Source organism: Brachypodium distachyon, chromosome 2, assembly GCF_000005505.3.
Source record: "Brachypodium distachyon strain Bd21 chromosome 2, Brachypodium_distachyon_v3.0, whole genome shotgun sequence".
Taxonomy (NCBI): domain Eukaryota; kingdom Viridiplantae; phylum Streptophyta; class Magnoliopsida; order Poales; family Poaceae; genus Brachypodium; species Brachypodium distachyon.
Genome location: NC_016132.3, coordinates 35,844,089 through 35,858,809, shown reverse-complemented (window position 1 = coordinate 35,858,809; position 14,721 = coordinate 35,844,089). Strand labels below are relative to the sequence as shown.

The 14,721-nt window shown below is 47.1% G+C and overlaps 1 protein-coding gene and 1 long non-coding RNA gene across 2 annotated transcripts; one reads left to right on the top strand and one right to left on the bottom strand.

Moving 5' to 3' along the window:
* Window positions 1–2,392: 2,392 nt before the first annotated feature.
* Window positions 2,393–3,592, bottom strand: LOC112270888. Its single transcript, XR_002963473.1, has 2 exons — window positions 3,154–3,592; window positions 2,393–2,648 (listed from the first exon to the last, which is right to left on the bottom strand). It is a non-coding gene; the product is annotated as an uncharacterized LOC112270888 (long non-coding RNA).
* Window position 3,593: 1 nt separating this feature from the next.
* Window positions 3,594–13,256, top strand: LOC100831331 (heavy metal-associated isoprenylated plant protein 35). Its single transcript, XM_024459438.1, has 4 exons — window positions 3,594–3,915; window positions 8,811–11,565; window positions 11,705–11,780; window positions 12,302–13,256. The coding sequence occupies exons 2-4, from the start codon at window positions 11,524–11,526 to the stop codon at window positions 13,114–13,116; spliced, it is 933 nt and encodes a 310-aa protein (XP_024315206.1). The 5' UTR covers window positions 3,594–3,915; window positions 8,811–11,523; the 3' UTR covers window positions 13,117–13,256.
* The last annotated feature ends 1,465 nt before the right edge of the window (window positions 13,257–14,721 follow it).

Genomic DNA, 14,721 nt, shown 5'->3' with positions numbered 1-14,721 from the left:
GAGAGGAGAGAAAAGATTGAGAGTGAATAGAGGAGTCAAGGATGCTTAATTAAACACTTCTGCTAAACATGAACATAAAGGAGTATTTTTACAAGGCGTCATATCCTATGAATCCTGGTCATCTGTGTACCCGTGCATCCAACTCTTCACGGCCTTCGGATTGCAATCGTGCGTGCCTACTCAGTTTTAGAAAGTTTTGCATCTAAACGCCCGCTTTCAGCCATTGTTTTGCAAATTACTCCTAAACACTGGAAGCCTTACAAGTGACGACCCTTTTTGCCAGCAATCAATCCATCATCTTCTCCCGCAAGAACAGCGCTGGTTCTCTCGACGGCGACGAGGTCAGCGGACGTGCTAGACGCATCCCAAATAATATCCAACCATGTTCACCGTCGCCGTCGACTCGGAGCGAGCCGCCGCCCCCTGTCCATCCCCATGCTGTCGCCTTCTTGTCGGGCATGACGCCAAGGAAGCCGCCGGCGACGACGTCCCTGCGAGTTCGACGTACTGCCCTCCTCCAGTGGCTTGCTACACACTCGCGCGGGAAGGGAATACAACCTGCAGAGAAACGACGACCACATCCATGAATTGTTTAATGTATCATTTGCAGATTGTCCTCCTCCTTGTCTTGTGAGCTTATCGACTGCAGCTGTTGTCTGTTGGGCGTATGTGTAGCTTTAGGTGTCTTTGTTTAGACTTGAGCTTATGCTTATTTGGCTTCTAGGGGCAACATGCCAACAAGCCTAAACAAACAGCAAACTTGCAGCTAGCAGAAAAGAACAAGCTCTAGCGAGCAGCAGAAGCACCAATTGAGATGCTTCTTGTTCCGGCTGGAGTTGGAGCAAACTCCCACGCCCCAATGCCCTCATCACTTATTCGGTATTTACACCTAAATTGCCACTGAGGCGACCATATCATCCGAACCGTTTTCTCCTCCTTTCCCCTCCCCTCACCGGTCACCACAACTCCCCAACACTCAGATCCAGACCGAGCGGGCGAGCGGCGACGGCCCGACCAGATCAAGCGTCGCCCGGCCGCGCCGACGGCCCGCCTCCGCCGGACCCTGCTTCTCCTCCGCCTCCCGGATTCGCCGAAGCCTCCCCTCCTCCTCCTCCTCCTCCAAGGACGCCGCCGCTTCTTGTTCCACGACCAACGCCACGACGCTGCTTCTTAATTATATTTGTATGTTGAATCCATCTTCATTCCTTGCTCTCTATCTGCCGTGACCATGATTTTTTACGGTACTTAATTATAACTTTAATAATACTCCTTGAAATCAAGCAACGCTTGCTAAATCTAGCCAAAACACACAATCTCGTATAAATCCCATAAATATTAGGTATTTTAAAACAACTCTTAAATTTGGCAGTTGCACTTACATCAACAAACTCAACATTTGATCAAAATTTGCAGCAAGTAGGGCCATTTCAGACATTCTACTGCCATCCAGCTAGAGCCACAGTTTCACTGCTACCCTAAACGAAAAGCAAGCGAGGTTCAGCTCCAGCAGAAAATTAGTTTCTTCCAGCTCCAGCTAGCTTGTTATTAGCTCCAGCCTAAACAAAGGCAGCCTTGGAGTTTAGAGTGTGTATGTACATGGTTGGTGAATTTTGAGAAACGAATGACTGTATTTTTTGTCGTGAGTGGAAATTTCAGATAGAAACAAATTCATATTGCCTTGTTCTTATTGGAAATTGAGGTGTTCCTTATGCGTAATACATGATGGTCTGATATTCTGATGCTCTGGCACACGAGAAACAGAGGGAGGCATGCAGATAAGTGCAGCGCAAAAAGGAGATTGATCTTTGAGATAGCTCTATGGGACTTCTCCATTCAAGTACAGTTCAAGCGTCTGGTTATCCAAGTCGAACCGACAAGGACGTCGTTGCCGGCGGCGGCCTTGGCGTCAGGCCAAAGCACCTCGTTGCTGGCGGCGGCCTTGGCGTCAGGCCAAAGCAAAAAGGTGACGGGCGTGGCCAGGGCTGGACAGAGACCTGGACGTGTGCTGACTTCGTCGCCCGCCGCCGTCGAGAGCTCAAAGTGGGCTTTTAACTGCAAAACTTTCTAAAATTGAGTCGACCGGCACGATTACAATTCGAAGGCTGTAAAGCACCGGATGCACAGATGACCCAGGATTCATAGGATACGACGGCTTTTTACAATGCTAATCTAATCTTTACTTCTGCTACTCACAGGAGTAGTACCATGCTAATCTAATTAAGCACTCGACTACTCCTATACATGTACAGAGACAAAAAGTTTTGATATGTGTTCATTTTACAGTATCTTTACCATGGTACTCCTCCTAGGGAGTATGTTTTGTTGTCTTCTGACATGTGGATTCAGAATGGTACAGGAGTAGTACAACGCTCATCTAATTTTCAGCACTTACTACTGAAAAGCCCTAATCTAAAGGCTTTTGCATTCAGAATACTAAAAGCAAAATCACATCTCAAGGCACAAACTTACATCAATCAGCAAAGCATTCCTAGCAGATTCTCGTAGCAATCAGCAAAGATACTCCATATACAGAAACTCATGCTATACAGAAACTTAGGAGGAGTACAACAATCAGCAAACCTCAACAGAGTAACCTAGGAGTAGAGTACAGCAGTTATCTTGATATGGATTCCAGATATGCTCCACTCCTGTAGATGGTGTTGAATTTTTTTTTAGAAGAACACCCCATATACAGAACCTCATGCTACTCCTATTTGAACCCATCGTATACAGAAAAACAGCCTTTTTTTTCGAAAAGGGGAAAGAGCCCGGCCTCTGCATCAATCGATGCACACAGCCATACAGAAAAACAGCCTATATACACAAACATTCTAGTGACAGAATACACAAAGATTTCAGGCGACAAACTGCTACACATTGGAACGATTGGATGCAGCATACACAAAGATTCTAATGCACGGAGTTGAAACACAAAGCACAATCACATCTCAAGTCTTTTGCATTCAGAAAACACAAAGCAAGATTCTACTCTCGTTGTCGATTGAGGTTGCATTCAGAATACAGAGTAGCGGCTCAAGGTGAAGATTCTAAGGAGTAGGGACAGAATATACAGTGAAGATTACACATGCTCCTCGTTGTCGATTGAGATTACATGCAGTAAAAACACTGAACGGGACAGAGTAAAAACCTCACCTTGAGCCGCTGCTGCTGCTCTTAGTCGCGCCGCCGCCTTGAGCCGCTCCTGCTCCTCTTCTTCTCGCTCCTGCTTCTCCTCGATCCTCGGGCTGCGGCGGAGTACTCCTCAAGCTCCTACGCCGGCGCGCCTGAAGCCACCGGATCCGGCGAGATCCACTTCTTGGACAAAAAGGAGGCGCCCTTTTCTGGTGGGAGAAAAGCGGAGAACAGAGGGGAGCGCGGCGGAGGCAAAGAGAAGGTGGAGCGTAGCAGAATCGAGGGGAGCGCGGGTGAGGAGGCGAGAGGGAGAGCGGCGGAGAAGGGAGAGCCGAAGAGAAAGAAAATGAAGGGGATTTTCGTAAAAAGACCGTCGCGTCATTGCGTGAACAATTTCGGATCGGAGCGGAGGGAGTATATTCCAAACCGGGCCAAGGCCTAGCAGGCAAAAATAGAAACAAAAACCCGAGTGCCCTCCTTTTTCCTCCGGCCTCTGCTGTCCCCTGTGCCCTCCCCGACGCCAAAACCCTAGACGCGGCGGAGGCACCGGAGCTCGACAGGAGCCGGGCACGGGAATCCAGACCAGGGAGGCCGCAGGAGGCCCGTGGTGACTAGGGTCCCGGGAAAGCTGTCACCTGCGCTCGACGGGAACCAGGCAGCGGAGTCCGGAACAGGGGAGCGGGAGGTCGGGCCGCAGGGTCCGTGCGGTGCGGCAGGCACCAAGACTGCGTGGCACGGTCCGTCTCCGACCAAGTCAGAGATCCATTGAGGACTGACCGAGAGGTGAGTTGACATTATTTAACTTGTTTTTATGTTTTATTTACATTAGATTTTATAGTCACGGTTCAAGAAATCGGCCGATTCAGCGATACGATCGGGAGGCCAACGTGTAGATTTATGCGAATTGTTGAAGGCAATCGTCCGGACCGATTTATCAGAAATCGGCCGATTCAACGATCGATCGGGAAGCCAACGTGTAGATTAATGCGAATCCTTGAAGGTATTAACCTCCCGATCCCCGACTAATCCTTCCTATTCCAGATTAATCGCAGCGGTCAGGGAATAACCCCGACCAACGGAAAAAGCTGCTTTCAGTTACGCCCTACCGGGCTCAATTCCCGGCCCAACCCTGCCCGGTCCAGTCCATTCCACCAGGTTGAAAACAATCGAGTGATGAGGACGCGTGCAACAAATCCTGTCGAGACGCGTCGCGGGGCGAACAGCAGGCGGCGGCGGCCAGAACTCGAGGGCGACGGACAGACGGTGCTGCAAATACTGCATCTCCGGCACCTCTAACGTGTTCCGGCGTCCGGTCTCCTCTGTCGCGCAACCAGGAGGCGAACGGCTGCGGCTACGGTGCCGCAACGTCCGCGTCTACGGCTCCCTCCGAGTCTCTGACGGCTGACTTCTCACCAGTTAGAAGATGCTCCTCCTCATCTTTTCCTTCTCATTCTGAGCTCTGATGTTAGTATTGTGAATTCCGACGATTCTTATGATTCAGTGTTTGGCTTCAGGTGAATCTTTGGGTTCCGATTTGACCAGCTCTGCATGTCCCTGTTTTGTTTGTTTTGAGAAGCAAAAAGATTAGCTACTGCAGCTTGGTATCGATGCATAACAAAAGATTCTTTTTTTTTAATGAATCTCGACCATGATCTGTGATCTCTCGATGTTGAGCTCCCATGCTTGCTCAGAGTTCATTTTTGTTTGGAGTTCTTTTAAGTTCCTGTTTTGGGACCTCATAAAACTTCCAGCTCTAGGTGAGGCCGTGGGGCTCCCGCGGGCTGTGGTTTGGGACCTCATAAAACTTTTTTTTTTGAACTCATAAAACTTTTTTTTTTAACTCCGAGTACGGCTGATAGTTTCTACGGTTCAGGCCATGTCCAGTGCAGAGCCGCTTACATCGACGCTAAAACTTCCAGCGCAACCACAGGCGCTTAAGTCCACCTAAACAAAAGCCCACACGCACGTGAATTGCTTCGAAGCGTCCAGAGTCCAAACGAAGCGACGATGCCAGGATTAACGTCCGCAACAACAAAACGGGAAGGATTATTTTCCCTAGCGCCTAGATTAGCGCCAGCGTTGGACATGGCCTGATAAGCTGGCTAAGAGTAAATTACAAAAAACCACCATATTAGTGGTTAGGGTTTCACTTCGGTACCAGTTTACATTTTATTTACTAAAAACCGCCGGATTATAGTAAACGTTCAGTTGCTAGCGAATAACCTCAAAACTGATGAGACGGGCCCACATGTTAGGCCAACATGGCGTGCCACCGTGCCACTGACTTCACTTGAGAAGTTGACCGGCGCCTCTCCCTGCCGATCCTCACCCTGCTCCTCCTCCTCCACTTCCGCATCCTTGTCGCAGCGGGCCTGTTCTTGAATTGAAGTTGTACAAGTACGCTAGCCGCTCGCAGCAATTGAAGCTCCATTTAATCAATCACCACGACTCCATGAATTGAAACTCCTCCATGTGCGGCGCCGCCACCTACTGCTATCGTGTGCGCGTGCAGACGCCGTGGAGTTCCAATGTGGGACCAGATCCAACGGAGGCAAGGGGGAGGAGACGTCGTGGAGTTCCAGTGTGGGACCAGATCCAACGGAGGCAAGGGGGAGGAGTGCCTCTGCCATGCGGATCCCTTGTCCTCTGCATGGCCTAGTCAACGCGGGCGCTCGCCGCCCCCTCGTCTTGTTCGTGCAGATTGACTGGCTGGGAGGAGCGTAGGAGCGTTGCAGCAGGGGCGAGCGGCGGCCCATGGCGAAGAAGATCGAGTGCTTCGTAAACCAGCGCCCCTGCGTCGTGATTCGTGAACCGCTACCGCCCTGCGACCTCGCTGTCGGGAGCCATCCCCAGCGCCGGATCCCCGTTGCGCGCACGAGGCGAGCTTCCTAGCATCGGACCCGACCCCTTCTTCCTCGCGTCCGGATCTCCATGCCGCCGCCAAGGACGGAGTGCACGAGGTTGGGTCGGAACGCGGAGGGCTCGTCCACTAGCCCTTCAAGCCTTCTTCGGCGACCACCGGCTGATGTGCGGATCGGAGCGTGGATGGCTCGGCCGGACTTGGAGAAAAAGGCCGCAGGGCTGGCGCTCGGGCATGCGTCGGCTTCCTCCTCCCGATGGCGGTGCTCGACTGGCTCCCAGCGGGCAGGCAAGTCTGGGAGCTTCCGCGCGTCGGCGGCCAGGATGGCGGCGGCGGCAAGGACGCAGGTCCATGGCCAGACGAGGAGATCGCTATCGTCAGTGTGAGGACGCCGGTGAATGGTCACACTGGCAATCCGCGTTGGCAAGACACGTAGGCCGGACAGTGGGCCATCCTTATTAATTTCGGGCTTACACGCTAGTAACCGAGCGGTTAAACAAATCCGGTAGCTTTACTCAGCTGGCTAATGCTGTCTTATTGCAACAGAAAAAGACTGTGCCCTGGCTGTTTTGTTCGGCCGATTATTTTTTGGAAAAACTGTGTTCTTGCCCCCGGTCCAGCAGTCCAATTGTGATTTTTTTTAGGGAGACAGTAGATCAATCCAATTGTGATTTTGCTCTTGTTTATTATTCGATTTTGTGATTTTACAATTGGTATTTTGAAGTGAAATGCCCCTGGTTTGGATGCCCGTTAGATGGGGCTGGAACAAATGAATTATAAAAATGTACGTAAATGTGTAGATACAAAAGGAAAAAAAATTAGATTGCCCCTTATCCTTATGTTCAGTCACACCCTCATCCCCGACTAGGAGGAAAACGCGTGCGCCTGGTGCGCGCTGGAGGAGCGACGGTGGGAACAGTAAACCAGCAACCTGCTGGAACGGCCACCACACTGGAGGTGCCGGTGGAATGACGACGATCTATGTTGCCGCTCACTGTGTGGAAATGTGGATTTCAGTAGCTATCACTACATCATTGTTCAAATAATGGTTATATTTAGCCCCGTTTGGCAGGGTTACTCGTTTGAGATCCAACTCCTTTCTGCCAACCGGGTAAAATAAAACGGCTTCACTGTTGAAGCCTCCTTAAAATATGCTCTCATAGAGGTTTGGGTTGGGATGCAGCAAAAAAAAAAAGTGGCTTCACCTCGCGTCCTCACCCACATGGACGCGAGAGAGACATGTATCAAGGCGCACAGGCCCAAGCACGGCCCTATGTATCATGCCGGGCTAGCCTGGGCCTGCTACTTGCCGGGCCATGTCATGCTCGTGCAGGGCCAAAATGCCGGGCTTCGGCCCGTGCCAACGGGCCACAGGCTGCATGGCCATCTAATCATCTATACATTATGCATAGGCGTGCGCCCCCACTGGAGCACACGGCATGGGCGCGGCAGCGCGCGACCAACGTGGCACGTGACGTGGGAACCACCAGAGCTCGCGACACAGACGTGGGCGGCCGACGGGGCACGCGGCGTGGGGGCGCGTGGCGGAGACATGCAGGGGCAGGAGCGATTGTCGGGGTGAAGCCCATGAAATTGAGGTAGAAAAAAAAATCTACTCCCTCCATCCAACATCTGTTGCATTTTTTTTTAGACGCTGCTATTGTTGTTTGATGCTGTGCGTTTATGTGTTGGTTCTTGGTAGTAGCTTGGAGGTTGATTAAAATTGATATGTATGTGTCTGCACTATTGACTCAGGAACCATCTGTTATTTTCTCCTGCCTGTTATTTGTCGGGCTTCGGGCTGGGCCTCAGGTTTACGGGCTTTCTGTCGGGCCTGGCTCGGGCTTGAGTTTCAGGGAAAAAATCGGGCTTCAGGCTGGGCTTGGGCTTTAGAATTGATGGTCGGGCTTGCCCAGGTATACTCCCTGTTAGCCCCCCTCGACATCTCTTCACCGGCCACGCCGCTCCCCGTTACACCCGTTAAAAGCTTAAGTCGGTCAAAGAAAGAATTCTCTCATGGAGTGAATGAGCAAAGAAGATGGTACCATGTATGACTAAAGCATTAACCAACTTTCCCTAAAAAAAAGCATTAACCAACTATACAATCAATTCATTATCTGAGAGTTAGGAAGGAGAGTAGACAATTAATGAGCACACACAAATGTATTGTGCTATCAGGTTCATGAAAAAAATTGTCCGACCTACTCAAGCCCATCATCTCCAATGAGGTGGATTTGACACCATAATTCTATTGTACATAACTTGTGTATAATTTGAACCTGGTGTATCATGGGGATGTAGATTACGTATTGACTCTTATTATCGATCACTACACTTGCTTTTGTTACCTTTTTAAAACTAATGTTTGGTGATCATCAAAGAAGACCAAAAAGAGGAAGAAAGAGTTTGATGCATATGTCATTGAATGTATCACTATTTTGTCGTTCCGTTGCAACACACACAGGGAAATTGCGAAATCCTTGTGTTCATCGAAAATTCAATTCTCAAAATGAATAATAAGTGTCACCACAGGAGTTGTCTCAACTATGGCTTAGGGTAGACCATTCTCCTATTTACTTGAACTTTTTATCTTTTCTCGGAATGTGAGAATTTGGAGACAATCTTCGGAAAAACATTTTTTAAAGTGATGTTTGGTGCCCGTCAAAGAAGATGAAAGAGAAAAAAATTGATGCATGTCCTCGAGTGTATCTTTTTCTTTGTGTGTGTGCTCCGTTGCAACGCATGGGCATTTCAGGCTAGTAGAAGAAAAAATAAAAAAGGTGAGTATTATAGTCATTTTGTACCTTTTGTCTACCAGGAGAGCCGTTTTGCCAAATGGGGCACAAAAACAGCTCCAACTCCATCGGGATAGCTGTTCGTGGAATGAAGCCGTGTCAAAATGGGACCTTAATTATGCGAGGAATTTGTTAGAAGCATCCACAATCCCATTGGCTCCTCGCGTGTACCGTATGGTTCAGATTGTTTGGGGATGGATTAATTTTTGTTATACAATATAAATGTATTATTCCAAATTAGGGGTAAAATCACAATCAAATAGGACATTTTGTATAAAAGTTAACACCGTTAGAGGAGGATGACGGAACAGGGGAAAAGTAGTGCTTCGTCTTCAAAATGCAGGGGTAAATTTACAAAGTTAAAAAAAGGGGTAAAACCACCATTTCGGTACAAAACAAGGGTATAAATGCAAGAGCTTCTTTTTTGTGATTGCAAAGTACATCATAGATACTCACAACGTAGAACGCAAACCTTACCCATATGAGCATCTTCGAAGGCTGGACTGACAAATCCTCATGATTGACAAAGTCAGCAAGGTGTCTCGCTATTGACGGAAACATCGTTTACCACTGAAACCACAACGTCGTTAAATCATGGTAAATTCGCTCTCACGAGGAGTCAAACACAGGACTTGGGGTGCTACTAAGGCTCTTGAAACCACTAGTCTATAGGTCCTTGGCGCCACTGCTACCGAAAAGGTCATCAGTAACGGTCGAAAAACCGCATCACTAACGGGCGGGATGACCGTCACTAACTTCCTGCCAGTAATAATGGTCATCATCACTAACGGTTGGAGCGACTGTTAGTGATGATCCCATCATTAGTGGTGGGTGGTCCACCCGTTAGTGATGACGTCCATCATTAGTGTCGGTCATGTTTCCGTACCCATCACTGATGATGAGATATACTTCGTTTTGTAGTAGTGGGCAACTCTAAGTATTGGTTGGGATGAGATAATCTCATATACAAATATTTGCAAACTCCCTCTTGATCTCGAATCTATCTTTGAGATCAATAAATGATATAATTTCTCTAAAAAAATTGTAGGATAAAAATAAGAAAGTACAGATAGATATGCAATTAAAAACTCGTTAAAATCCAAAGAGAAAATAAGGAGAAAGAATGAAAGATACAACATATAGTGTTATTGCCTCACTATATGGATGGCCCAGTGAAAATTCCTTGTGGATCCACAATGGCCGACGAAGAAAATTTTCACATTTGCACTAAAAGACAGTTTCACTGAATACGTTCCTTGTATGTGGATGTAAGAAGTTATGAAAAGAGCTCTTTTACGGTATCCCGAGATGAATATGAACCGTCTATCCATCCAAATCTAATGGCTAATTATATTTGATAATCCAGCACAATTCTACGGAGTGCCATGCATCTCAAAAAACTAGGGAGTACCACAATGCTAGGGGCAAAACCGTAATTAAGTCAGTAGTTTCTTATTTCGCTAATCAGTATTTTTGTAATAGATCTGTACAAGATTGCTAAGGTATCAAGAAAGGATCAAAACTCGTGCTATATCCTAATCCCAAAATAGCGAGATGCATGCGGCGGCCAGGGCAGTGCTCCGGCATTGTACGTGACATGGGAGCGGGGAGCTAGGGATCAAGGACGTTTCAGCCGGATGGTCTGACGTGTAAGGAGATGCCTGAATTTGGTTGGTCGAGGTGAAGCCTGAATAGGAAAGGAAAGTCCAAATTATCCGGTGAAAAATCTAGATTACTAACCTTGTGCTGTTGTGCAAATATCTAAGTTACCCCCAAGAACGAACGAATGGTTAGATTTACTTGGCACCACATCCTGGTTTTTGGGGTACTGTAAAATTCCTCTATGAAAATCACATTTTCCAGATCGGATGTACACTTGTGAACTTCTATAGACACTGTTTGTATAGCCATCACCATTGTCACTCCCATATTAACGCCCTATTGGCATCATATTTCGACCCAAATTTTGAACAATCATCACTTCAGTTATCATCTTAAACAGTCCAGTGATATGTTGATTGTTCCTCAGGGAGCCTTAAAAATTACTATCTTTAAGATGAGTCATGCTATAATTTGTCATGGTTCAAAACCAATATAATTTATCATCATATTTCAACCAAGTTTGGAAACACAACAGAAATCCCAAACCATGAACCTTCAGTGATCTGTCCATCACCTCAGGGAGTCAAGTAATTTTGCTATCTTTAAGATGAATCTTTTAGATTCATATTTCTTTTTTAAAAATCATGCTATAATTTGTCAAATATATGTGCCAAAACATCCCCATTTCACCTGCTTATTAACAGAACAAAGAACTAAATCCACTCTCAGTTCACATTCCAACAAATACCAAGAGAATCATAACAAAACTAAAATTCTTGCTCTGCATGCATTCCCTCCATGGGCATCTAGTCATCATATGCGGGGAACAATTACCTCACCAATTCCATTCGACGCCCAAAAAACAAAAGGAGGGGAAAAAGGGGAAAAGAAAATAAAAACCAATGGGATTGTCCCCTTTCTCTCTCAGATGCTATTTAGCCATGTCCTTCCCCAGGACCAAACTCTGCCACTCTCTGTTATTCTGCCCCCCTTCCTCCTTTAGCCTCCTGGAGCAACCCTTCTAAGCCTTCTTCACTCCTCCAGGTCTCCACACACTTGCAACAACAGTAAGCAAACTCACACACATACACCACCCTTTCTTCCTCCTGACCTCTCTCCATTATTCTCACATCCATGGCAGCTGCTGAAGAAGGCACAGAGCCACTCATGTACCAGGTAAGCAGTTTCAGGGTTCTTCTTGATTAGCAGATGCATATGCAAGATGTGCTCATCTTTGTTTGCTTGCTTTTTTGGTTTCTTATTGCGAAGGATTTTATGACGTTGTCATGGTTTGGGATTGCTGTTTTGTTTTCAGACTTTGGCTCTGAAGGTTAGCATCCACTGCGAGGGATGCAAGAAAAAGGTCAAGAGGGTGCTACAAAGCATAGAAGGTGGGTGTAGATGGAGAAGTAAAAAAACAAGCAAAGCCAAAACACTTTCAAATCTTTGTAAAAGTTTACTAGAAAGGAAGTGACAGGATTTTCAGATTCTCTCTCTGCTTTCTCCAAATAGGATTTCGAAAACTTGAAAAGGTGTCCAGGGTCTATCATTTTTATTTTCTTTATTTTCAAAAGTACTTTGGTTTCTACTTCAGTTTCATAAACGCAAGATCATGTATGCGTTTTAAAAATGGAAGTGATATTTTAGGTGTTCATGGAATGGAAGTCTACCCCTACAGGAGTATTTTGCCATGAAGGGGGCAAAAAAAAAAGCAAAAGGCCTTTGGATAAAGATTTGTTGCAAGCAACAAAATGCGAATACAAATTTTGGCACCATTTGCATTGAATTGCATGCTAAAAAGGAAATGCTGTATCAATTGGTTGTGCACAAGAAAATGCCTATGAGCTGCAAGAAATTTGCAAGAGTTTGCTGTTGCTAATTCCATTGCTCTGTTGCACCAACTGGGCTGCAGGGGTGTACAAGACGGACATAGACGTCCAACAGCACAAGGTCATCGTCACCGGCAACGTCTCCCTGGACGCGCTGGTGAAGAAGCTCGCCAAGACCGGCAAGCACGCCGAGCCATGGCCGGAGCCCGCCGCTCCTCCTCCTCCTCCCTCCGCCGCGGCCAACCCCGGCACCGGCAAGAAGAAGAAGAAAAAGAACAGGAACAAGAACAAGCCCGCCGACCAGCCGCCGCCGCCACCGCTGGAGTGCGGCGGCGGTCCACCGGAGAACCAAGACCACGCGGGCACCTGCGACGAGGCGTCCGACGGCGAGCAGCCTCCCAATTCTGAAGCCGCCGCCGCCGGCAGAGGCGTGCATCCGGTCCCGGCTACCGTCAATTTCAATGGCGGCGGCGGAGGCGGAGGGGGGAAGAAGAAGAAGAAAGGGAGGGGATCAGGCGGCGGCGGCAATGGCGACGGCGGCGGCGGAGCAGTAGCGGAGGCGAGCCCCCCACACGACGCGCCCCCGAACCCCGGCGCTGACGCCGGGGCCTACCCGCCGCCTCACGGCGCGGCCATGGGCATGAGCTACCCGGGCCCGGGGTACTATGCCGGCGGCGGAGGGGGGAACATGGGCATGGCGGCGCCGCCGTACGGCGGGGTGAGCTACAGCACGGCGCACCCGCTGCGGAGCAGCGCGTACTACCACCCGATGATCGGCGCGGCGGGGTACGCGGGCCCGGGCGCCGGGTACTTCTACTCCACGGCGGCGCCGGCGCCGGCGCCCGGGTCGTACTACATGTTCAGCGAGGAGAACGCCAACGCGTGCACCGTCATGTGAGATCAAGACTGCGAGGATCTGATTAGTAGTAGTACGATCCTTTTTTTTTAATAATCTAGAGTGGTTCCCTTGTTGTAAACTGCAGCATTTTGCTTTGTACTACAACAGAAATTACAAATTTGTGTCCTGTCATTTTGTCACTTTTTTTCTTTGTTTACAGCACACAATTTTATCACGTCAGAAAGTAGAGAGGAAGAGCCCGATAGAAAGATGAAAAAAATAATCCAGAGAATACACACCTAAATATTCGACTCATTTGTGCTTGTAGAACTCATGTACAAAAGATTAGTTTTGCACAATGTGTAAATGAAAATGCAAGTTTAGGTTGTAATTTAAAATATGCTATCCCCGGATAGATGCTGGCATGGCAAATCAGGTTTCCTGTGATTGTATATGCGATTTTTTGGCCCGGGCAGTTTTCAAGGAATATATGCTCTATAATTTGACGAGAAAGATGATTCTATTTGCTGGAATAAATAATGATGGACTCCATTTACGGGTCAAGGAAGAATGTCAAACCGATGTCCATGTTATAAGGAGTGTCTCAAGAAATCAATGAAGCTTCTCCATTTTTCAAGAACGAAAATCAAATAATACTGCCAACTAATCAGAGACATAGCCTGATATTTGAACTTGTATTCACTATTCTACTTCTTGTTGTAGTTTAACTGAGTAAAGTTACACTTTTTATTAAGTACATTAAAAAAATATAAACATCTAATTAAAATATTCTTTCATCTAATCACAAGATCGACCGAAGAGAGAAATAAACACTTTTAAATAACAGAGAAAAGATAGTGTTGAAAAAGGAAAACAAAATTTCGACATGAATCAAAGGAGCCTAATTCCAACATGACTTGTTGAGTCAACTCAAGTTGCAAATATGTATAAGATGTAGGCTTTCCAATCAAAATGAGTATGTATGGATTGGAGACAGGAAACGTAGGGCTTGATTCTAGCTATTTAGCACCATCTCATATTTCTTCAGTCTTGAAATATATTTGTTTCAGTGCAAACTTGCACTAAAATAGCGACAAATATTTAGGAACGAAGGGAGTACTACACTTCAAATGATATATTGAATTCACTAATACTGATTGCATTTATTTTACACTTCATTTGAGCAACTTAAGAAACTTGCCAAGATTCGTGTATAAGAGAAGGCAACAATGAGAAGATTTGCTCACACCAGTTACCAATGTTCTTCCATGTATCGAGGCAACACCGGTAGTACCAAACAGCACAAGAAGATCTCAGCCTTTCCTATCAAAGAAATGGAGCAGGGGAGCACTTCTCCATGAGACAGTACGATCCCTTTGTCCTTCCTTTCTTCCTTCCTTTTGGAAGCACTCTAGCTTTGTTTATTCTCTAACCACACACTAATATTCTAGGCTTTGATTAACTGGTCACTTGACCAAACCGAGGCAACTAAGGACAAGCTCATTGCTCGAAGGAAAATGCAAAGGGAATTAAAGCTTTAGTGCTTGTTTTTTTTTTCTGTAACGGTTATAATCCCACAGTGATAGATTTCCTTTTCGGCTGGTTCTTGACAAAAAAGGGATTATCTTTTGCTCTCTAAAAAGGGATTCTCTTTTCGGCTCACCC

Bases quoted from the DNA above. Each gene is read 5' to 3' on its own strand.
- LOC100831331 (XM_024459438.1), top strand. From the start codon at position 11,524: ATGGCAGCTGCTGAAGAAGGCACAGAGCCACTCATGTACCAG. The intron at 11,566-11,704 runs GTAAGCAGTTTC...TTTTGTTTTCAG, and splicing joins CAGAGCCACTCATGTACCAG to ACTTTGGCTCTGAAGGTTAG. The intron at 11,781-12,301 runs GTGGGTGTAGAT...ACTGGGCTGCAG, and splicing joins GGTGCTACAAAGCATAGAAG to GGGTGTACAAGACGGACATA.